Source organism: Amblyomma mixtum, chromosome 1 (assembly GCF_055824585.1).
Source record: "Amblyomma mixtum isolate Tamu chromosome 1, ASM5582458v1, whole genome shotgun sequence".
Classification (NCBI taxonomy): domain Eukaryota; kingdom Metazoa; phylum Arthropoda; class Arachnida; order Ixodida; family Ixodidae; genus Amblyomma; species Amblyomma mixtum.
The window spans coordinates 215,970,904-215,996,236 of NC_143012.1; the positions used below are offsets into that span (position 1 = coordinate 215,970,904).

General features: G+C 53.3%; 1 protein-coding gene across 1 annotated transcript in view; it reads right to left on the reverse strand.

Moving 5' to 3' along the window:
• Positions 1-25,333, reverse strand: part of LOC149370808 (acid-sensing ion channel 4-A-like) — an 84,007-nt gene that overhangs the window by 268 nt on the left and 58,406 nt on the right. The window contains exons 2-5 of the mRNA XM_089578734.1: positions 6,692-6,804; positions 5,951-6,114; positions 4,423-4,551; positions 359-486 (exon numbers count right to left, since the gene is read on the reverse strand). Coding sequence (XP_089434860.1) covers positions 359-486; positions 4,423-4,551; positions 5,951-6,114; positions 6,692-6,804 — 534 coding nt within the window. The remainder of the gene's footprint in view (positions 1-358; positions 487-4,422; positions 4,552-5,950; positions 6,115-6,691; positions 6,805-25,333) is intronic.

A 25,333-nucleotide genomic window follows, 5' to 3' on the forward strand; every position in this document is an offset into this window, starting at 1 on the left:
ATGATATTTTTGGGGATGATACGGTTAAATGTTGAAAAAGCTTAGCACCTTTTTTGTTATTCCTGTTGAACGTTGTTGCCGCCTTTGCCATGATTGCTGTTTCGAAAAGCAAATGAAGAAGGAGAAAAGGAAGGGACACTAAGGCCGTCAACTGACACCTGAAGGAGCATATACACCATTCGCCTGTTTCGAGAAAAGAAACAGCGTATGAATGCGCGAACCTATGGTTACTGCATGCTACGACGCCGACTCTATTGGTGAATGTCTGCTTTGCCCCTACCTCTGCAAAACGTCTCTGTCGTGCCGCCTGTTGTAGCTATAGCCTAAAGAAAGATCATTATCGAACTACATCGCTCACAAAAGAGCTGCCACCGTACCCTGAGTGGCGTTGCAGAGGTCGCAGGAGGCCCGACTGGAACTAGAGAGCTCGTCGAGACATCCGCAGGTTCGAAGCAGAGCGGCCTCACGGCACAGCGTTTGGCAGAACTGCAAACCAACCAACAACAGTGAGTACAGAAGGCGTCGCAGGACAGCCATGCGAACAAGGAAGCCCACTTGGGGTATATAACAACAGTACGCCCTTTCGATCAATCATGGTCATTGTTGCGCATGCTTTGTTTTTTTTTTTGCAGATCTCAGAACGCGAGTAAGCCCGTACGCACAAAAGTGCACAACATTGCATGTGTGTAGACACTTTAACTGTTTACCACTTTAAAAAGCGCTCAAGCATTCTGGGCTTTGCTACGCATGCGCAGGAAGCGCCCACTTTGAAATCCTCCAATCGGATCGCTGCTGCCACAGCTCGGAATCAACACGGTAGTGCCCACAAAGGTAAAATTTGAAGGGGAAAAGGGACAAAAAATGCTTCCGAGTGAAGCAAGAACAACGCTTTACATACTCTTATCTTTGTCCACGCTTCAGAACGGTTTAAGGTGGGAGTAAGACCCACTAAACGGTGCATCATAGTATGCTCTGTGGAATGGAACTGAAGAAACTTATGTTGAAGGTATGAAATGTACTGAAGACATGAGAACTCTCCTAACCAATGCTCTAAAATCACCACCACTTAAGAAATTACGAGGGTGGATCAAACGTTAAGGCAACAGGAAATCTCATCGGTAGTGTCGTATTCCTTCTGTTGCCCTCTCCTTGACCGCAGCAGAAGGCCACAGCTTACCGCAAAGCTGCTAGAAATTGTGGGCAAGATGGCTGCGCTCGCAGAAATATGATCAAATTTAGAACAGCGCAGTGGTATCAGGTCGTTGAGTCTAAAGGGCACTCGACCAGCAAGCATACGATGTTAATGTCGCGAAGAAGAAACGTATCTGTGTGGGGTGGCTGCATATTGGCGAAACAGATCTCAAAAATGAGCAACGGTATCATTGCCCGAGCACACTTGTTGATGTGTTTGTGTGTATCGGAGCACCTATGAGAATCCTGCTCTAAATCAGTGCAAGATAAAGAAAACTCTCGTCCGTCCTGATCACCTTATAGACCATTTCGTATTTAGCGGTGCCCTAAAGGCTCACTAGTAACGGCTGAGAAGCAAACCGTGTTGCCTGGTTACTTTCGGCAAATATAGTGCTGGTGGTATATGCTATTTTGTACCAGTGTATACCTGCGGGATGAATTTTATAAGTACATAGCTCTTTTTTACCTTTTTGAATCACCCTCGTACTTCCTTTCTCGAAAGAGCCACTTACAGAATAATGGTTCTCTGTCGTGCGCCGAATGAAACCATAAATGAAGATTGCCGACGATTGTCCACAGAATTGTCACATGAGGGATCAAACATGATTAGTGCAGACGAAACCCTTATAGCAGTAGAGAAAACTGCTCGAAGACTTTTCGCCGAGTTCCGCGTGAAGAAGGTACAGCGGCAGCTGTATCTCGTCTTCCATGATAGTGGCCACTGTGAAGTTCAACTGGTCCACGTGACAACACGTAGCACATCCCTGAGACCACACTACCCAGACCTTGATGGTCGTTACTAGTATGAGCGACAGAAATGCATGTGACTCCAGAGTTGTGGTGGAACAATGCTACGCCTCCTCAGTGAATCGTTATCAGGCATTTGGGACAACTGTTAGCTAGCGCCGCTAAGCATTGCACCTTGTGCAGCTTCTATGGGAGAAGTGCGATTCTGGTATAACTAATCGTACAGATAACGGACTGGCGGGTTTTTCCACAGCATTTTAGTTCTACAGAGATCTTCAGCATACGTCAAAACCTGTGGCCTCTCGATGTCTCGCGCAAGGTTTATCCCAAAATCATTCGAAGTTTAACCTATGGGGTACGACGGAAAAGAAAAATACAGAGCCGTTTTGGGGCGAGAAAAACTCGATTTTTGACGAATTTACAATTCCGAAGTCTTTTTTTTCTTCAGCAGCTTCGAATAGAGCTTGGACTGGGCCTTCTATTGTTCAGAGCGGTGTTTGTCGAACCAAACAGGAAAATTGTCCAAAACTGACGTTATCACAGTAATAACGTGGTACCAATTCTGACGCTGCCAGGCAATAACCTACTTCGTCCGTACCAGTTCACACGCTCGTATATATCGCGCCATAGACGAATGATCTGACGCTATACATCGCGCAGATAAAGGCGTTCTCGGAGCTTACCTTCGCTACCACTGCGTATTTGTTTTTTTTTTTTTTGAAGAAAGAATGCAACCGTTAGCTTTCTGTCATAAGCCATGTGTCACAAATTAGGCCTCTGTCCTGGATTCCTGGTGGCAGCCTCGTGCCTACAGCCAAAAGAGAAAACCTGTGCTGTGCCCTAGAACACCTCGGCCATCGCCCGCGGTCGGAGAGCAATTTCCTCGGAGGCATCAGTGGTCAGTTCCGAAGTCATGCCAGGTACTGTTCCGGATCCTGAGGACGGCTTGTTTGAGCGACAGGATGTGATCATCTGATCCCTGGGGGAGGGTAGTCAACAGAAACATTATACCGGTTAACCTACCCACCTCCCGAATTCTTCCTCGCTATCCCCGTATAGCCCAGGCGGGCGTGAATAAGACTACCTGAGGGTGAAAGCTTCAGCTTAGGTTACAATAACATACGACACCAGTACCTTTCGGAGAAAGTCGCATACGCAGCTGTTGCTGCGGAGGTACAGACTGGCACCCTCCTACAGTTTGTGTGTTTGTTTGTCCGCTGGTCTGTACTTTTGGCTGAGCTCTAATGGATAGACTCCCCACTTCGTCCACTTCAACGCACCCGAGGTGCCATTTTTGCTTCATCCCACCCTGCATGCCAACTCCCGGTTCTTGAGCGTTTAATCCCCGTCTGTTCGCTTCTCTTCTTTCTATCCGATATCAGATTTTCTGCAGGTCACCCTTTTTTATTTCGGCCTAGCTCTTTGCACCTCGTTTTTCCACGACGTCTGAAACATCGATGGAAAGATACCATGCGCAAAAAAAAAAGAAAAGAAAAACAGGCATTCACAAGTGAGGACAAGAGAGGACGAGCCCAATCCAGTTCGCGCACATAGGCGCCGAGAATATCAGCCAGGCACCGTGCTTATTCTCAATTTTATTCAGGCTGTGTGTAATCCTGTGGACATAAGGAACTACTACTCGACTTTTGTTATCCGTATCGGCCTTTTGTTTAAGAGGCGCCTTTGACAGCGTTTCGACAACTGCCAGCACGACCATATCAGGAAAACCAGCCTCCCTCAGCCTTGAAATCTGCAGGTCGAAGCTCTACTGCGTGACATGTGTGCGGGATTATATGAGAGCATTCTCAAAAATCTGTTTAGCAATTGCCCTTTTAACTGTTTTCGAGCTGGCGGAATCATAGGGCAGCAGGTGATTTCTTGAATGGGTGCAGAAGCGCTTGACCCGTCTTGTACTCATTTGTGAATATCTTTTTCTGGCGCGACATATCTTTCCACATAGTGATGAAACAACTTGCCCCACAACGCATCCTGCTGAAACATCGATAACCGGCCTACGTGAAATTTCTAAATGAGGGAAAAAACAGCCACGAAATGTGACGAAATGAAGGAGACAACTTCGTTCCTTCTGTTTCACCTCGTATTTTTGTGTTTGGCGCCACCCCGCACTTCCTCCTCTCGTACCCCTTCCCCTCCATTGCATCTTCCACTTACGGACCACATAAATGCAAGGAGTGCACCCGCTGGTCCTGTGTTTTCGGGGCGTTGCGCAGCTTTTAGGGACCAAGCGCACCGCGCAGCGTTGGAGGCAACATCACTCCTCAGGAATCATCAGCGTGTCGGCGAACTTTTTAGGTGACGGATAAGATCAAAACCGTTCTTTTCCTGATATAAAGGACACGTTTCGTGAGGCGGTGCAATAATTTCCCCGTCGGGCCTGCCCCTATGCCACAGCTGGGAAATCTCGATTTTGTTTTTTGCTAAACAGTCTCAATACTAAGACACATTTTCGCGAGCACTGCTCACGTCGAACGTGTAGATGGAGCGCTGTATGAGGTCGTCCAGTCCCACTTCTTTAAGGTACGGCGTGATCTTGCTGTCGTTGAAGCTCATGCTGCATCCGCGGTATGGCTCGGGCAACCGCTCGATCTTGCGCTGCGTGGTAACCAGCGAAATAAAATACGACATCATTAGCAGCGGTTGTGCCTTTAGCGGAACTGACTTCATTTAATTCAGTTCATTTCATTTATTTGTCCCTTAAAGGCCCGAGGCACTACATGGGAGGAGGGGGGGGGGAGGGTTCAGGTTAGTGTGTTTGCAAAACAGAAGGAAAAAATGAAAGAAAAAGAACAAAAAAGTCAACACAATAACAGGCGATCTAAAAGCAGTGATAAAGAGAAACAATGCAAAGGCAGGCGCTCAAGATACGGGACAAGGTATTGCTGATACTTCAACGTCGTAGTACAATTTGGGCAGTTTCAAAGGGCGTGCAATGCACAGCGTCGGAAAACGGGTCAGTGACTATATATATGAACGGTGAGTGACCAGTTTTTCACGAAATATACTTGACGGTCAGAATATGTGATGATAATATCAGGGGCTGGCACTCAAGATACGGGACAAGGTATAGCTGATACTTCAATGTTATAGTACAGTTTGGGCAGTTTCAAAAGCATGCAATGCACAGCGTCGCAAAACGGGTGAGTAACTTTAAAAACGATGAGTGAGCAGTTTTTCACGAAATATACTTGATGGTCAGAACATGTGATGATACTATCAGGGGCAGGCACCCAAGATACGGGACAAGATATAGCTGATACTTCAACGTTATAGTACAGTTTGGGCAGTTTCAAAAGCATGCAATGCACAGCGTCGCAAAACGGGTCAGTGACTTTATGAACGGTGAGTGACCAGTTTTTCACGAAATATACTTGACGGTCAGAACATGTGATGATAATGTCAGGGGCAGGCACTTAAGATACGAGACAAGGTATAGCTGATACTTTAACGTCGTTGTACAGTTTGGGCAGTTTCAAAAGCATGCAATGCACAGCGTCGGAAAACGGGTCGTTGACTTTATGAACTTTATGAACGGTGAGTGACCAGTTTTTCACGGAATACTTTACGGTCAGAGCATGTGATGATACTATCAGGCAGGCTGTTCCAAAGTGTTATAGCGTCGGAGAAAAACAAGCTACTCATGGCGGAGGTACGCGTCTTAACGCGTGCGACGGGATGACGGTGGCTTAGGTGCGATGGCGTTCTTAAGGGTACTTTAAGCAAGGGATGTGTTTGTCTAATGACATCACTTCCTTCCATCCAATGGGAACGCTGTGGTCTAATGACGTCACTTCCTTCCAGCCAATGGGAATGTTTGGGCCTAATGATGTCACTTCCGTCCAGGCAATGGGCGAACTTTTTACACTACGCAATTCGACACCATGGTGCTTCTAATGGTATCTCATTAATAAAGGAGGAACGCAACGAGCAGGATTAGATTTTTCCAGTAGCAGTGAAACGAGGCGATAGAGAAGGAAGAGCAAACGCAGTGCACCATTCTGATGCTGATGTAGCTCTTGCTTCCAGGCGTAAGAGTGATTCCGCCCCGCTCCAGGCTGGGAAGAGTGCCCAGCGGGTGGATGAGAATCCGCGCACCGAATTCCGGAGAGATGATGTCCAGGTACTCGCTCCGCTCGATGTTCAGCGTCAGGCGCATTCCTGCAGCGAATGTTGCGGGCATTTAGCCTTATTCCGGCAAGCAGGCGGCACACGTAGGGTTGAGAATACAACTGTGCCAAGCTTCATGAGGCGTTTCGGTATAGTGAGGGAAAAGAATCATTTCTGCGCAGCTTGAAGAACGATGCAAGCTGGCACATCCGCGAAGAGCGAAGAGCCTCTTTCCCCAAAGGAAACGGATATTATTGCCTTATTTGGTTCCACCAAATGACCGGAGTGCATAGCGCTCTGGTACACAGTGATAATCCTGCAGAGCACGATGTGCTGCTTAGTGTAAACGTGCTATATACATGTATGTGCAGGTGGCACGCGGAAAGGGGCTCAGTATAGTGTGGCAGATACACGAAGTCACACTGTCTTTCATATAATCACGTTCCCAGTACCGCCGCTTCACTCCAGTTTCCCTATACGCATCTGATTGACGAAAGGCTATCACCCGACTTCCAACGCTTCGGGGTGCGCCGGACGCTCTGCAGATTGCAGCTGCTGGTCAAAGGCTGCTAAGCTTGCTCAAGACTCGAACAGCAGTGACCATAATAGCGTCCAAAATGTGTCTTACCCAGGGTGGGCCCCGTCTTGCGCACCTTCAGCATGGATTGGTTGGCCAAGCGGATCGTCTGGCAGAGTCCATATCGTGGCGAAGGGTACGCCTCCACACGGAGGATGGAATGGCTGAAAAAGTTGGAACACCACTCAGTCACTTACCGCTGCCTGAACGTATTCGTGTACGAACAAGCGCATCTGCAATTCTTATTTAGAAATTTTCTCCCAGCGTGAGGAGAAAAGCCAAAGCCGATCTAAATCATATGATCTGGAACTGCCCGCAGTCCCTACCCGCGAGTCGCTTCATTACCGACTCTGATCATTGGGAGGCTCTATTGCTCAGCCCCGACCCGGGGACACAGATCAAGCTCCTCCAGCTGGCTGAAGACGCCGCCGCTGCCCAAGGGATAGCGGCCGCCGTTTAAGCGGGGGGCGACTTCGGGTCGCTCCTCTATATCCGCTGGAAATAAAGTTCCACCACCACCACCCAGCGTGCATGTCATTCTACGAGTGCTGTATCTTTAACTCAAACACTTTCCTTGGTTATTCGACGAGTGCACCATGACCTACAGGTCTAGAAAGAACGGGGGAGAGGGATGCAGGAAAAAATAAAAGGAAGGAATGGGCACTGCAACACTCCCAAAGCGAGTCTTAGGGAGGTCTCTAGTGTCCACGCCCACTTAAAGGGAAGCTGTTTTTTTGATAGAATTCCAGGTTATTCAAGAGGTTATTGTGTGAAGCTCCTATAGATGTAGCACGCCAAGTAATTTTGCGCTGGCATTCAGAATGGCGGCGCAATCGCCCATTAAAACCACGACGATGTTCGGGCTTCTCCTCACTTTATTGGAGAACTACGGGGAAACTCGTGATGACGTCACTGTTGCCTAAATTTAAGATGTCCGGTGCCTTCACATACATGCATCGTCCAATGCCGCCAAACAATGTTTCGTGGGGTTCACCTTCCTTAGCTTTATTATTTATTTATTTGTGGCGCGAAGCGTGCCGCGCGGCATAAAACGGGGTGTTAGTCACGAACGGTAGAATACGTTACAAAAACGCATGAAGCCCGGTTGCGTGTAAAAAGTAACATAAGCTTCGGGCGTAAATGTTTTTCGTTACCCACACGTTCAAACTAGAGTCATTGTTTGCAGACAGGCCTGCCTCTTGAAGAACTTGAGCGCGCACCAGTGAAGTTCCTGGTCATGTGGTGTACATTGGTGTCGGAAGCGGGTGCTTTGCAGTGTGGGTTTCTACGTGGACACAGGCCACCACCCACCGCGGGTTCGAGCTTCGCGCGAGCCAAGGGCCCCGATCAGCCGTCACCACACACACACACTGGGACACCGATGCGGTGCACTCAACCTCCGCTGGGAGGAGAGCGATTCGCCGCAAAGAAATAGGCCTCCAAGTTCACAAAGGAGACGTTTATTCACATCGTCCTCCAGCTGATACACACACACTCAATAGTCACCCCGTCCCGGGGGCGCGCGAGGAGCAAGGCTCCGCTGCGCGCACGAAGCGACTCGAGTAATGCGCACCGCTAGCACGCCGCTGCAGGAGAATGTCCCCGCGGCAGTGCTGTGATCTCTCTCTCGTGTCGACCGTTGGGCCGGTTGCGAGAGAGAGTGGGCATTCAACGCAAGGTACGCCTGTCAGAGGTCGCTGGACCCCGCTGGACAGGCTCGAGCCGCTGCAGGTCAGAGGACACGTGCGGGCGAGCTCGAGTAAGCACTGGTCCGAACGGCAAAGGCCGGCACGGACAAACAGTAACGTACGCACCTTACGCTGTCTCGGAGGGATCTCTCTCTCTGGGCCCCGCTCAGACGGTCGCGCGGCGCGCGGCCGCCCAAAGCGGGGTCCCGAATTCCCGCCAAAAGGCGCCAATGGCAAAGGCCCTTGGGGAGCCGGGGCGGAGCTGTGGCTAAATGACAGTGATTAGTCACCCAGCCGCCTCTCCACCGCCTGAGGCGGGAGCAAGGGAAAGAGGAGAAACAACGCGGGAGGCCGGCTAGCCGCGCAAAGGCGACGGCAGAAAGCCAGGATTCCCACATCCCCCTCTCCTTAAATGCCCTCCTACCCATCGGCAAAGCACGCGGCCAAAATAAAGAAATCAATACACAAAAAAATAAGCTACACTTCAGTTCCAAAATAAAGAAATGAATACACAAAAAAATAGATACACTTCAGTTCCAGCCAGAACAATGTAAAAAAACAAAGGAAAAACAAGGCAAACAACACTTGCATACGCTTCAGTAAATCAAAACAGCTTGCAGATTATATACACGGTACACAAGAAGATGTGACTACAACTGTACAACTATGTTACAGGTGGATGCCAGCCTCAAAGTTCGGTGGCGCGGCCCAGTGGGCCTGTCGGCGACTCACCGCTCGCAGACTTGAAGTTGAACGGGTTGGGAGGGCCGACGACTGATGGCGGTCTTCTTTCCGTTGATGTAGGGTGCGTTGATGACGACGGGGCCGCGGCAGAGCACTGACCTCGCGCCCTTGGACACGACATCACGTTCGGGCACAAGAAAGTTAGTGCACCCCTTTCACGCCGGCTGAAACGGGCGAGGACGTTCGGCGGCGTCCAGATGTGTAACCTTGTCCACAGCGAGGGGTCCTTCTCATCCTCGCGCTCACGCAGAAGGACACAACGGCACAACTCACAGGCGTCGCCTTGGCTCATGGTTACGCTCGCACACAGTCACAGCCACAACCACGCATACACCGGCAAGTGCGCGGACGCCGGTCGGCGACAACGATCCCCTCATCAGAAGCGTCCAGAGGCGCCGCGGCGAGGGTCAAAGGGTGCACTTTCCGCCCCCCATCGCCCCAAACGCCCCGCCAACTTCCCCTCCATGCGGGCCGCACAAAACTCGCACCGCGACACACGGCTCCTTAACGAGCCAACCACCCACAGTCGGGCCGGAAATGAGAAAAGGCGCGCTGTACAAACGACACCTAATCCAATCTATTCCTTCTCGACGATAAGAGCAAGCACGAGCGGGCTGAAGTTTGCCTATGTACATCTGGGTACGTTAGAACAAAAACAGACGAGCCAGCAGGAAACGAAAGTGGCTAGAAAACTGATTAAAACAAAACAAATAAATAAATAGATAAACACACAAGGCTGGAACTGAGCATGATGCAAAAACAAAAAAATAACACACCGTGCTTCGCCTAGGTAGGGCCTGACGAGAAAGCTCGCCAGCTAGCTGAGGCTGCGTGCCTTCGGTTGCGGAAGAGTCCGCCGTCCGGCATCAATCACACCGGTGACCGTCGCCTCAGATTGTACCGGTGCTCCGTACGCTTGCGTTCCGCAGCACCAGTTGTGCCTTTGCGCTTGTCTTTGATACCAATGGGTACCGGCGCAAGCTCGTCAGACCGTGACGCGTAGGCCTTCAGGTCTGCGATGTGGGCACGGCTGGTTTTTCCCGTAAGGGGATCCTCCAGCAGGTACGCGAGTGGCGACCAGACTCTGACCACTCGGTACGGACCAAGCCACTTAGGAGCGAGCGAGGCTGAGAACCCCTTGCTCGCATCACTAAGAACGTGGTTGCGCTTCAGGACAAGAGCACCCACCTGGAAAGTCAGGCGGCGGTGCTTGCGGTAATATTGAGCCTTCTGTTGGGCTCTGGCTGCCGCCAAACTCTGCCTTGCTCTGTTGAGAGCCCGACCAAGCCGGTCCCGAAGCGTCGACGCATAAGCAGAGCAGTCTGCCCGCGTCTGCTCATCCCCGAGCTGGCTCTGCACGACGTTTGACATCGGATTCGCCAGCTCCCTCCCGAAATTGAGGAAAGCGGGAGAGAAACCAGTTGAGCGATTCTCAGCTGTTCGGATGGCGAACGCAAACTCGCTCAAATGGTGTCACAACTATCGCCCACCAACCGGCTGCCTGGTGCAAGCCGTCGAGGCACAGGGGCCGCTTTACGCTCCCCTGTGGCCTAAAAGCGAACGTTGTGCAACATTTATTTTTTTGAGGTCGGTCAGCCCGTGCGTGGTGCACGTGTGTCGGTGCGTCAGTACTCCAAAGGAACTCAGGGGCTGCGGGTGTAAAACAAATATTTAATCGCATGCAGGGAAACACAAAAACAGGTAAAAACAAACAGAGGAGTAGCCGAAAAACTATACAAAACGCGACAAGCAAGAGAGACAGACAATACAAAGAACACACAAATCCAATTACAGAGAACAAGAAGGCGTACAGGGCATGAAAAGAAGTAATATACAAAAAGTTAAATAGGAAAAAGAACAGAAAGTCCGACGGACAATTCACATACGGGGGCTGCGGCGATGACTCTGGTTCGGGTGGTTGTGGATGCGACAATGGCTCGACGGCGGCGGGCCTTGTGCGATGGAACGCGTGCCTCGGCGCGGTAACTCGGCCCTCCACGCCCGCAAACAAACCACCCAACCTCTTCAACTGCCTATTTCCTCCCGACTGTGCCAACCACTCTCCGCAACCTGGACGGGCCGGCCGCTAGCATACCTCCTCCCTTTCCCTCATCATTGTGGCGCTTTTGTCAACGCGTTGACGACGGGGCAGAGGGGACGCATGAACCAGCTCAGCTCCCTCAGAGCGCCGCGCGGGAGAGCAGGAGGGAACGCAAAAGGTCAGTCTTCCGTGACAGGCGTCGTCGAGTCGGCTATGCCTGCATTCTCCACCTTAAAAAAAACAGCGCGCCTGTACCACCGCTCTAGAACATACCACTCCTGGAATTCCAGTGTCGGCTTCGTTCCCCGATGGCTGAGCCCCGAGAGAATTCCTGACCAGAAACATTCCACTGGTCTGTGACACAGCCCCCCACTAAAGAATATTATACCATAATATTTTGCTAGGCACAGACCAACGCCAAATTGCTATCAACAACGAGAACATGGAAAAAAGGTTTTAACCGTTCCGCGTCACAAACACACACAAAAAGCAATGAGCACTCAAAAGTGGCGTACATGTTACAACCTACAGCCATACAAGCGGCTATTCAATCATTTGACCACCGCACAGTCATGACAGTCTCTTCACACACGCAAGAGTATCTGCACTCGATCTCGCGGACGCTTGTCAGTTCACGCGCACCGCACTGCACTCACTGTCGACGTCCTCATGAAGTCCAATTCGGGCATCACATGACACGTGTCGCATCGTAACAGCATACGGCTGAGCTTACATTTATATTATGACACAACGTCATCACAGTGGACACAGTCAAGGGTATACAAAAGATCACTGCATGTAATCAAGACAGCGGACACACACACACACACAAAAAAAACTGACACTAGAAGGGTGTGACAGCAATCTAAACAACCCGCCTGGGCCCATTAGTCTACCCGACTCATGTAGTCTGCCCCGACGTTATCACTCTCTGAAAGCCTTCGTGTGTGGCCTCTGGGAGTGGTCCGCTGGCAGGAGCCGCAGGACATGACAAAACGTTTCGCGTCGGCCTGCAGTCCCGGCCAGAAAAATTCACTTCGAACTTTGCGCACTGTTTTTCTGGGGCCCTGATGTCCTCCCATTACATTGCCGTGAGCGTGTTCGAGCACTGATGTCCGAAATTTCTTGGGAATGACCACTTGAATGTTTTCCCCTCCTAATTTAGACGTGAATTTGCGTTGGAGAACTCCGCCTTGGAGGAAAAACTGGTAGCTGTCTCCTTTTCTGCTGTGTACCACCCGATCCACTCGGTCAAAGCATGCCCGCAGCGTGGGGTCACGCTTCTGCTCTTGGCATAGGACTTCGCTGCTTACGTTTTCAGAGTTGACCGACACTCTCAGTCCCCTTAGTTTTCCGTTCTCCCGGGCCTGCCCCCTCATCACCACGGCGTTTGCCTGGTCATCATCTCTGTCTGCGGAAGCTGCTCTCCCCTTTTTCTCGGTGGCGTCCGCCTCCGCAGCGCTACCACTCCCTCGTGGCTCTAACCCTTTTGAGGACGGCATCTTCGCAGCCATTGCTTCTAGGTTCCAACATGGATCTGGGTCGGCGGCATGTCTGGCTCCTTCAACGTTGCCTAATACGAGGTCATAAAGGGGATCCTCCATACACTTCGCACGGAGCCGTCCCTTGATGTATGGGGTGTCAACGTCGACCCAAGCCTCCGGAAGCATGAGAACCGACCGATCGAGGAGGTATACGGGAGATTTGAATCCTGTGAGATCGGCATCTTCGACAAGGCTCCTCCTCACTATCACCGTGTTGCACCCGGTGTCTCTAAGTACGCGAACCTTTTGGTTGCCAACCAAACCGGTGACTACAGGAAGCTCCTTACTCATAGTTAAAGCCTTATCAGTCAGACCGACGCTAACAACGGGAACCTTTGTCCCATCTTTTAACTCGATGTATCCATCCTCGATACATAACGATGCCGATTCTCCAGCGGCGTCTTTTGGCTTCGTCGAGCTCTTCTGCCAACACTTCCAGCTAGTGTGGCCTGTTCGCCCGCACTTGAAACACTTCGGAGGTGGTCTGTTGCCCTCCATTCTGCCAACGCGGCAATTTTCGGGTCGGTGGCCGAGGCGTGAGCAAATGAAACATTTCTGGATTTTCAAATCATTCGGCTTCGCAGCCGACTTGCTCTCGTATTTCATTTCGCCCCTTTTATCAGAGCTGGCTCTAACTGACGGCTCTTTCTTTGGCGCTTCAAGTTTTGAAAAATTTTCCCATGCGTGAGCGTCCACGTACTGCTCCGCTCTTTCCACCAGTTCTTCGAGGGTAGGGTCCTTTTTCTCTTTAAGAAAGAGCTCCAGCGGTGTCGCACAGCTTGAAAGGAACTGGTCCTTCACCATCAGCTCAAACAAAGCCTTATACTCCTTCTTGGTGCTGGAAAGCTCTACCCACCGCTCGAGGAAGTTCCTCAGCCGAGTCACAAACTGGGAGCATGTTTCTCCATTCATGGGCGATGCCCCCTTAAACTTCTCTCGGAATCCTTCCTCCGTCAGCCGAAATCGCAGCATCAGAGCTTGCTTCAGCTTGTCGTAGCTCGTACAATCGGGCGCGGACATTCGGCTAAAAACGTTTAGAGCCTCGCCGCTCAAACACAGGCTCAAATAAGTGGCCCATTCATCCCGTGGCCAACCTTGACTCTCTGCCACGCGCTCAAAACGCCTCAAATAGGCATCGAGGTCATCGCGCTGCTCATTAAAAATAGGCATAACTTTGTTCCCTTTAACCGCCCCTCTCTCTTCCGAGCCGGACCTGGAGTCCGTTTCAGAGACACTAGCGGGTTCCCGCCTCAACAACAACACCTCCTTTTCCTTTTCTAGCAAAGCCATTCTTATATTGGATTCTTCTCGTTGCCTCTCCAACTCCTCATCTCTCATACGTGCTTCGCGTTCGGTTTCCTCCTTGCGCCAAGTGCGTTCTGCATTTCTCTCCTCTCGGCGCCTAGCACGCTCCTGTTCAATCCACGAGAACAGTTCTTTCCCGTCGAAGCCGAAGCTTCTTCCCTGCTCGACCAATTTGTCAAACTCGACCTCTGCCATCGTGCTCAGGAAACAGTGGATATCTAACCACTAGCACGACCCTCTCCTTAGTCCCTTCGGAGCCTCAGCCCCGACACGCGGCTGACCGGTCCTGTCGCGGACGCCAATTATTGTCACAACTATCGCCCACCAACCGGCTGCCTGGTGCAAGCCGTCGAGGCACAGGGGCCGCTTTACGCTCCCCTGTGGCCTAAAAGCGAACGTTGTGCAACATTTATTTTTTTGAGGTCGGTCAGCCCGTGCGTGGTGCACGTGTGTCGGTGCGTCAGTACTCCAAAGGAACTCAGGGGCTGCGGGTGTAAAACAAATATTTAATCGCATGCAGGGAAACACAAAAACAGGTAAAAACAAACAGAGGAGTAGCCGAAAAACTATACAAAACGCGACAAGCAAGAGAGACAGACAATACAAAGAACACACAAATCCAATTACAGAGAACAAGAAGGCGTACAGGGCATGAAAAGAAGTAATATACAAAAAGTTAAATAGGAAAAAGAACAGAAAGTCCGACGGACAATTCACATACGGGGGCTGCGGCGATGACTCTGGTTCGGGTGGTTGTGGATGCGACAATGGCTCGACGGCGGCGGGCCTTGTGCGATGGAACGCGTGCCTCGGCGCGGTAACTCGGCCCTCCACGCCCGCAAACAAACCACCCAACCTCTTCAACTGCCTATTTCCTCCCGACTGTGCCAACCACTCTCCGCAACCTGGACGGGCCGGCCGCTAGCATACCTCCTCCCTTTCCCTCATCATTGTGGCGCTTTTGTCAACGCGTTGACGACGGGGCAGAGGGGACGCATGAACCAGCTCAGCTCCCTCAGAGCGCCGCGCGGGAGAGCAGGAGGGAACGCAAAAGGTCAGTCTTCCGTGACAGGCGTCGTCGAGTCGGCTATGCCTGCATTCTCCACCTTAAAAAAAACAGCGCGCCTGTACCACCGCTCTAGAACATACCACTCCTGGAATTCCAGTGTCGGCTTCGTTCCCCGATGGCTGAGCCCCGAGAGAATTCCTGACCAGAAACATTCCACTGGTCTGTGACAAATGGTCTGCCCAATCCTTTTGACACTCGGCAAAGGCCGCCAGCATTGGCTTGAGCGTTCGGTTGATTCGCTCGGTCAAATTGGACTGGGGGTGGTAGGGTGAAGTGGTGTAGTGCTCGATTCCGAGGGAACGGCACGTGTTACCGAACACCCGAGCGGTGAAATAGGACGCATTGTCCGTGATCAGTCTTTCCGGAAAGCCGAACACGACAGAACACATCCTGGAGTTTATCCAGCACCGCTCGTGCTGACACTTTCCGAAGGGGGTACAACTCAACCCATTTGGAAAAGTGGTCAGCGACTACCATCAGGTAAATGAACCCCTGCTTGCTCCTGGGGAAAGGCCCCATCAAATCGCAGGTGGCCATCTGCCACGGACGCACACTGTCAATTGGTTTCATCATTCCAGGCGGCTTGCCGCCCCTTGACTTCACCGCTTGACAGACATGGCAGGAACGGCAATAGCGGAAAATGTCACGCTTCATGCCGGGCCACGTCACCGATTGACTCAGTTTTGCAAAACCTTTGGAGCCACTCAGATGACCGGCCAGTGGTTCGTCATGAGAGAATCGCAAAAGTGCGCCTCTCAGACTTTTGGGGATAACCACCTTGAACGGGTCGATGGACTCGTCATCGGTGGCTATGTACTTCAGCACGAGCCCGTCATTGTCCAGCAAATATGAATCCCCGGGGTTCGCCGCGACGCACGCTGGCTTCTGCCCCCCTGCGCCCGCTACAATACCAGTAGCGTCACGGCGCTCCGTCTCCCTGAGACCGTCGCTCATTACGCGACAAAAGGGGTCATTTTGCTGGGCTTTCAGTAGCTCTTTACGGCTGAAAACGATTCCAGTCATCCCAGAGGGGAGCGTGGTCTCGTCCCCACTCAGGTTTGCAGCCAAAATTTCCGTTCGCGTCGGCAACTCCGAGGCGCTCACGAAGAGCTTCGCCTCTCGTCCTCTTTGCGAAGCGCTGCTTGCCTGGTTAGCGGAATGGGTTAACCCGTTTCCGGGCTCCCCCTCCTTGCCGCCCGGCGGCTCGTCCGCTGTTTCGCCCCCTCCGCCTACAGGCGTCAAAGCGCCGCTGGCGAGTGGGGCACGGGATAGCGCGTCAGCTACCACGTTTGTGCTCCCCTTTCGATACTGCACCGAAAAGTCGTAATGCTGTATCAGGAGAGCCCAGCGCGCCAGCCGACCCGCAGGCTCGCGGAGCCGCATCAGCCAACTGAGCGCACTGTGGTCTGTCTGCACCACGAATTGCGTTCCATCAAGGTAGACGTCAAATTTGCGCAGTGCAAACACGATGGCGAGGCACTCCTTCTCGGTCACGGAATAATTCCTCTCCGAGGGCAGCAAGGAGCGGCTGGCAAAGGCCAGCGGTTGCAACACGCCATCGAATTCCTGTAGGAGAACTGCTCCTAAACCCAGATCGCTCGCGTCAGTCTGGACTACGAACTGTCTGGTCAGGTCGGGTAGCCTGAGCTGCGCTGTCTCGGCAATGGCACTAGACAGGAGGCGAAAGGATCGCTCTTGCTCGGGCCCCCATCGCCACGCTGCAGTCTTTCCCAAGAGCTTGGTCAAGGGTGCCTGCACGCGGGCACAGGACGGTGTTGCGACGCAAGGTAGCAGATCCCACCGCTGCCACCAGTTGTTGCGACGCAAGGTAGCAGATCCCACCGCTGCCACCAGTTGTTACGGCTCGAGGTAGCGTGGCCGGGATGAGGGAACAGTCTGAACTTCTAAGTTGGCGATTACAAAAACAAGCAGATTTAATGACAAGAAACTGAGACACTTATTTACAAAAATTTACAAAAAGAAGAACAAGGAATCAAAAGTTAAGAGTTCATAGCGTCGAGCGTCTGGATGAGCCTGTTACCCAAGGCTCAGAGCCAATGGATGAACCTATAACCCAAGGTTCAGAGCCACACTGGATGAACCTATTACCGAAGGTCCAGAGCGTTCGTGCCCACTTTGGTCGCAGTTTATATAGCCCAAGGCTCCGCCCTTTCACCAGGCGACATTCCATCGTGGCACAAAAGATCGCCACCACACGTCACAGACGCAGCTGGCCAAGACACCTGTTGAGAGCCCGCACGTGGAAACTGGCAAGGAAGAGGCTAAGTCCGCATTCCTAAGTCCGCATTCCGCATTCCTATAGCATTGTGTCGTGTTGACGTCACAGCCGCAGCTGCGCAGGCTTCCTCTGATTCGTTCCGGGTTTTTTTTTTTTTTTTCAAGATGAGGGACACCCTTTCTTCTCCTGTCGTCGGTTGCTTCTCGAAGGGGAGGTCGTTTTCGCCGAGCAGAGTGTGGGAAGAGCCTCGTCGGCCACTTCCCAGAAAGTCGCCCTTTTCTGTGAGGTCATCGAGGGGTCAAGTTGAAGTCAAACGACCCGTCAAAATTGCCGCTACGTTTCATCTCGGGTCTCAAGATGAATCGTAACAGCTACCTCCCCCGCCAGACGAGTCTCGGCGAGTAGCAGTCATCGCTGCTGCATGAAGAGACGACCTGCAGAAGCGTGCCAGAAGTATGCCGGAAGCCCTCTGCCGCTCGCAACGTGGTCTTCTATTACGCCGGCCAAATTCTTTGAGGCGTCTCTGAAACTTCAACCACATGCGCAAGCAAGCACTCAACTTCCCTCCGAGCAAACCAGTTCCAAAAGAGGGTGCTATAATCCGGTTAGTATAGCCGTTGTGAATAGCCCACACTGAAAACTCCCAGGACCCACGCAAGCTGAGAAAAACCGAACCTGCTACTGTACACCCTCACTTTCAAAAACGCACGAATAAAACTATTAGTAGCAATTTTGGTTCATAAAGAGCATTCCGGAGTGCTAAAAAAAAGAACAGCTAAGTCCGCGTCCCTTCCGGCATGTACTTAAACAAAAGTAAACAGCTCCAAAAGCTGCATAACTGAGTGAAATTCACAAACTTTACAAAGACCACTCAGCATTACCACTAAAAACTGGAAACTCGTTTGCCTTCACCCCTGTCGAATTTTTTTCAGTAAGTCAATGCACAAAAAAAAAAAAGAGGCAAACACTTATTCCCCGAATTGGACATTCTTTAGCCGCGCCCTGCGAGGTCGTGGTCGGATGGCCGGTCTACAAGCAGGTGCTTCAAGAAAACTGCGAAGTTGATTGGTTCCGCCTCTGCTCGACCTACTGCGGAGAGGGTGCCTCCTCCATTTCCTTGTCCCTGCTTGCCGCGACTCCCTCCGACTCACGCGCTCTCTGCGGCGACCCTTTGTGTGGCTGTGGAGCCCTATTCTTCGTAACGCAAAGCATGCGTCTCGTGTCCAACGACCACGCCGTCTGTCGCTCTTTCGGCCCGCAAGGGCAGTCACCTGGGCTTTCATCGTGCCCATCCGCCTTCGGGAAAATGACACTGTGGGTTTTCCCTTTCCCTCAACAGTTCTCGCGGTGCTGTCCCGCGTTAATTTGCCGGCCCTCGCATCAGCATCAACACCTGCACTGGCACTTCTCAATTGCTTGTCGCGTTCGCGATGTTTCTTCGATGGACAATGGTGCTTTCGGCCTGCAAGGGCAGTCACCTTGGCTTTCCTCGGGCCCAGCCGCCTTCGGGAAAATGACGCTGTTGGTTTTCCCTTTTCTTTCACAGTTCTCGCGGTGCTGTCCCGAGTTAATTTGCCGGCCCTCGCATCACCATTAACACCTGCCCTAGCATTCCTCATTCGCTTGTCGCGGTTTTTCCTGCGTAGCGACGCTACTTGGGCTTCGCTCACAGTGCCAGGCGGCGGCTCAACTGACGAATCGTCCACTCCTGTGGTTTCGTCTGAGCACCCAAGCTCATTTTCCGGCTGTCTCCCTATCGGAGCAGCATCCTCCTCATTCAGGGCAACATAAACAATCTCGTCTGTACGGCACTTTTCCGGGAACGTTGCGCTCTTCCCTGGCGCTTCACGGCTGCCGTCGGGCGATTCCCGTTCACTCTTTGTGTCGCTTAGTACAGCCTCAACTTTCTGACCGCTAGTGCTCGCCAGCTGCACCAGCGGTGTCCCTTGTCTGGTTCTGTCATCGCGTGCACACCGAACCTCACTGCATTCTTTCTGGCGCGGGACCTCAGTCTTATCTGCCAAAGCGCTTTCTGTCTCAGGGTTAACAGTAAGCGCGTCACACCTTTCGTTTTCCTCGCGAAGCTTTCGCCTTTCTTGTTCTTTCTCCACACGGAGGCTTTTCTGCGGAATAGCCTCACACCTCTCGCCTGCCTCCTTGTTGAGAAGAGGTACCACTTGCTGGGGACAACCGCCCGACCTCTTGCTCAACTCCATTTCTAACTTACTGAGCTCAGCCTTTAGCTTCAGTAGTTTTGCTTCATTCTCACGTTCGCGCTGACGCCACTTTTCCTCTCTTTCTCGCTCTTCCTGCTGTCTGAGCTGCTCTTTTTCCTGCTCTTTCTTTTTTTGTTCGATGAGACTCCACTCTTCAATGAGCTCCTCATCATCTGCCCCCAAATCAGTAATGGCCTGAATTATCATGGGTTTTCGTGCCAAACCCCTTGTCTCAATCCCCAATTCCTCACACAACAGCAACAGGTCCGACTCCTGCAGTTTCTGTAGGTCCATGATAGTTCTGAGTCTGAGCTATTTCCAAAACAACTATGCAAAAATACCAAACCTGTAAGATTTAAGCACAGGTGTCTACCAGTTCTAAATTTTAACCCTCTCTTAGAACCTGGTCCACATCAAAGGAAAAGCCAAGAACTCACCCACACACGTGATCATGACCCAAGACAGCTGCACTCTCGCTGGCCGACCGTTGTTGTCGCTTGTGGCTTCAGATTCTCATCGCTGATCCACAGTTGTTGGGTCTTCGTATCTCACCACTCTTTGTTCCACAGATGTCGGGACTTCCAGGCCTCGAATCCCAAGGCTTCGGATCCCACCGCTGTTCACCAGTTGTTGCGACGCAAGGTAGCAGATCCCACCGCTGCCACCAGTTGTTGCGACGCAAGGTAGCAGATCCCACCGCTGCCACCAGTTGTTACGGCTCGAGGTAGCGTGGCCGGGATGAGGGAACAGTCTGAACTTCTAAGTTGGCGATTACAAAAACAAGCAGATTTAATGACAAGAAACTGAGACACTTATTTACAAAAATTTACAAAAAGAAGAACAAGGAATCAAAAGTTAAGAGTTCATAGCGTCGAGCGTCTGGATGAGCCTGTTACCCAAGGCTCAGAGCCAATGGATGAACCTATAACCCAAGGTTCAGAGCCACACTGGATGAACCTATTACCGAAGGTCCAGAGCGTTCGTGCCCACTTTGGTCGCAGTTTATATAGCCCAAGGCTCCGCCCTTTCACCAGGCGACATTCCATCGTGGCACAAAAGATCGCCACCACACGTCACAGACGCAGCTGGCCAAGACACCTGTTGAGAGCCCGCACGTGGAAACTGGCAAGGAAGAGGCTAAGTCCGCATTCCGCATTCCTATAGCATTGTGTCGTGTTGACGTCACAGCCGCAGCTGCGCAGGCTTCCTCTGATTCGTTCCGGGTTTTTTTTTTTTTTTTCAAGATGAGGGACACCCTTTCTTCTCCTGTCGTCGGTTGCTTCTCGAAGGGGAGGTCGTTTTCGCCGAGCAGAGTGTGGGAAGAGCCTCGTCGGCCACTTCCCAGAAAGTCGCCCTTTTCTGTGAGGTCATCGAGGGGTCAAGTTGAAGTCAAACGACCCGTCAAAATTGCCGCTACGTTTCATCTCGGGTCTCAAGATGAATCGTAACAACGGGATGAACGACCGATAAAAATTGGCCATTCCCAGAAAACGGCGCAGGCCGCGTACGTCCTTGGGCGCGGGAAATTCGAGTATGGCTCGAAGTTTCTCCGCATCAGGCTCAATGGAGCCCTCGCCCAGCGTGAACCCTAGTAACTGAACCCGGGTCCGCGCTATTTGGGCTTTCGCAGGATTCAAAGTCATCCCAGCAGCCCGTACCCTCTCGAGCACGTCGGCAATGTGGCCTAAGTGCTCATCGAAGGTTCGTGAATAAATCACGATATCGTCCAGGTAGCACATGGCGTGGGACCATTTCGCTTCCCCCAGGACGCGGTCCATGAGCCTCTGAAAAGTCGCAGGACCATTGCAGAGACCAAAGGGCATACGAGTGAACTCAAACAGCCCTCTGTGGCACGTGAACGCGGTCTTGGACCGGTCAGTGTCAGCCATCTGGACCTGTAGGTAACCTTTGGAGGCATCTAGCGTGGAAAAGTACCGCGCGCTGCCCAGGTTTCCTACGATTGAGCTGATCGTCGGGAGCGGATAGGCATCCTTGCGAGTCAGCGCATTCAGACGGCGATAATCCACACACAAACGGTGGCTGCCATCTTTCTTAGGCACCAACACCACCGGAGACGCCCAGGCGCTGGACGAGCGGCGGATAATGTCCGCCGACAGCATCTCATCCAGCAACCCATCAATCACCTGCCTTTTCGCAAGGCTGACGGGTCTAGGGTTGCACTTCAAAGGAAGCGCGTCTCCAGTGTGGATCTTGTGGCTCACTAAAGTGGTACAGCCAGGTTGATCCGTGAAGAGCTCATCGTACTGACGCAATAGCGCTGTCAAACGAGCCTTCTGTGTGTCATCCAATGTTACCGCACTGGCGGCCAGCGGATGTGGTGCCTGGTCGTGCCGCGCCGCTCGGTCCCAATGGGGAGGCTGAACGACGGAACGCTCGACACAAGGGCGTGGCCCTGTCCGCTGAGCGTGGCACTCTCCGAACGCCTTCACTGCGCAGGCAGATACTGACGCCGGTGGGCTAATGAACGGCTTAAGCTGGGAAAATGGTCCGTCGCGATAGCCGCCATTCGCAATGTCCACCACGATCCCGGTTTTCAGGAGAAAGTCCCGTCCGAGAATCATGGGCACACTGAGCCCTGGGAGATGGATGAAACGCGTGCGTCTCGTCCGCTCTCCCCACCTGACAGTCAGCCTCGCGGCGCCAGCCGAATGGGCTACGCCTTTCGCAAGGTTGAATGCCGTACGGCAGTCCCGCAAGCGCACAGAGTGCTTTTGCAAGTGGGACAACACCTCTTCACCGAATAAGGAAGCGCTGGCTCCCGTATCCAGTAACGCCGAAAATTCGCGGCCAGCAATGGTGACCGGAATAAACGGCGCGTGCGCATTAGCAAGGCAGCTTGCTCTGTACGCAGAGGGAATTAGCAGAGATTGGGCCGGTGGTCCCTTTACGACCGACCCCCGCCGCCGTTTCCCTGCCTCGCAGGAGGCCTGGCTACGGTGCATTCTCTTGCTAAGTGGCCCCTCTCTTGGCAGCGGAAACAGCGCACACCGCCGCGAGCTTGGTCGCGGGACAATGGCGCTTCTCCCTGCCTGGGTCCGCCCGCTGCACGACCAAAGGGTCGGCCGAGTCGGGTTTCCCCCTCCGCTGTGCGTTGGAGCGCTTGGCGCCCATCAGCACGCGGCTCGGAAAACGGTGCAGCGCAGGCTGCCCGTCTCCCGTACGAGTAGGGATCGAGAGCTCTGTCGCTCAACTCCCATGCCTCGTTTTGCCCGCTAACAGCTGCACAGGCAGGTTGTGCGGGTGGTCGCCGGTTGGGTAAGGGCAAGGCCCCTCTCCATGCACAGCGTAGCTCAAGTGCCTCGCTTGCCGGCGGTGGCGGACGATAGGCGCGCGCGGCGAGAATGTCGCCTTGAATGCGCTTTGCCTCGGCGGCCAGCTCCTCCAAATCTCGGAATCGGCCGCCGCGCAGGTAAGCCGAAAAGGTCGGATGTGCCTGCCTGATCGTCCTTTCGACACGCTCCTCGTTCGAGGCTCTGGGCTCGGCGATTGAGAAAAGGTCTTCCATCGCACGAACATACTCTTGCAGCGACTCATCCGGAGCCTGAGTACGGAGCTCCAGCTCTCGCCGCATCCTACGCTCGTAGTCAGCGGGCAGGAATTCGCGCAGGAATGCTGCACGGAACTCCTCGAGAGACGCTGCCCGGTGGCCGGAAAGCCGATGCCACCGAGCTGCCGTGTCAGTCAGCGCTGCGGGGATGATGTGTGCAAGCACCACCTGCTCAGTGAGACCCATAGTTCTCTGATAATGGGTGAGGGACTCAAGGAAATCCCGGGCACTGAGTAGGTCATCATACCCGCGGTATGTTGGCATGGGCAACTTGACCGCGGGGTGAGACAACTTCGGCGTGGCCAAAAGTGTCCCAACAGCCTCTGACAGCGACTGGATCATCTGGGCAGCACTGGCTAGCAGCGCCTGCGCCCCGGCCTCGGTGGAGGTTTGGGCGGGCTGCACGAACGAGGGAGGCAAGGCTCCTAGTTCGATGAGCGGCGCGGTTTCCGCAGGGAACCGGGCCAGCGCCTCGCCGTTCCCAGAGCAGAATTGACTGCTCGCGGGGCACGGCTGCTGCTGTTCGAAACTGCCGGTTGCGGCAGCGTGACACGAACTGCTTTCGCACGGGGCGGAAAGCGTGCACAGCTGAGGCATGTGACCAGCGGATGCACCGCAGGGTGCTTCCGATACAGCTCCGATGGGAGCCGCGTGGTCGACATTTTGGGTTGTGTCGCCGTAAACCCCAATGGGGGCCGCGGCCAACCACGGTGTCTGGCTATTCGAAGGAACAGCAGCCAGCGGATCAAACGACGCTACAACTCCGTAGGGAGCCGACATGTAGCTGCCGAGTGCCCCGCTGGGGGTAGACATGGTGCGCAAGCGTGATCGGCAAGGCGACCTGCTCGGCTAATATGTCATCAAAGGCGTAAGCGCCAATGACTTAGCACGTTGGGCGCCAGTTGTGGGTTTCTACGTGGACACAGGCCACCACCCACCGCGGGTTCGAGCTTCGCGCGAGCCAAGGGCCCCAATCAGCCGTCACCACACACACACACTGGGACACCGATGCGGTGCACTCAACCTCCGCTGGGAGGAGAGCGATTCGCCGCAAAGAAATAGGCCTCCAAGTTCACAAAGGAGACGTTTATTCACATCGTCCTCCAGCTGATACACACACACTCAATAGTCACCCCGTCCCGGGGGCGCGCGAGGAGCAAGGCTCCGCTGCGCGCACGAAGCGACTCGAGTAATGCGCACCGCTAGCACGCCGCTGCAGGAGAATGTCCCCGCGGCAGTGCTGTGATCTCTCTCTCGTGTCGACCGTTGGGCCGGTTGCGAGAGAGAGTGGGCATTCAACGCAAGGTACGCCTGTCAGAGGTCGCTGGACCCCGCTGGACAGGCTCGAGCCGCTGCAGGTCAGAGGACACGTGCGGGCGAGCTCGAGTAAGCACTGGTCCGAACGGCAAAGGCCGGCACGGACAAACAGTAACGTACGCACCTTACGCTGTCTCGGAGGGATCTCTCTCTCTGGGCCCCGCTCGGACGGTCGCGCGGCGCGCGGCCGCCCAAAGCGGGGTCCCGAATTCCCGCCAAAAGGCGCCAATGGCAAAGGCCCTTGGGGAGCCGGGGCGGAGCTGTGGCTAAATGACAGTGATTAGTCACCCAGCCGCCTCTCCACCGCCTGAGGCGGGAGCAAGGGAAAGAGGAGAAACAACGCGGGAGGCCGGCTAGCCGCGCAAAGGCGACGGCAGAAAGCCAGGATTCCCACAGCAGTGAGGGCATTTTTGCGGCGCAGGAATCTTGTCACTTCGCCACTGGTTGCGAACTGCAGGCGTAAGGGCCACTCCGACACGCAGCAGCCTCAGGGCTCATTCACACTTGCGAGTCGCAAAGGGCGTGCGACTCGCAGTCGCTTGCGACCAAGCAGCAGCTCGACAACACCGTTGTTCACACTTGCAAGCGCGACCAGCGGGTCGCCTTCTCGTTAGATTCTCGTTTGAAGCGAAAACTCTCGGGAATGACGTTGTTCGCGCGCTTTCGAGAGTTTCGTCTGCTGTGGCCGCGCCTCCTGTACTCGCGCTCGATAGTCTAAACTGCTATTCGCAATGTAATACAACTACCCGAGCGAAGATTAGGTTGTCGTGACGGTTTTGATGTGCACCGAGGTCGTACAAGCGTCACGATGACAGAGGCGCGCTTCTCTGTAGGGCCGGCCTACGAGCCTGCAGTACGCCGGCCGCCGCGGCGTCACAAAAATGCGCAAAATTGCTTGTTCGCGTTCATACCAAGCCCTTGGGTACAGGAATGTAAAAAATGAATCATTTTTGAAGATCGCT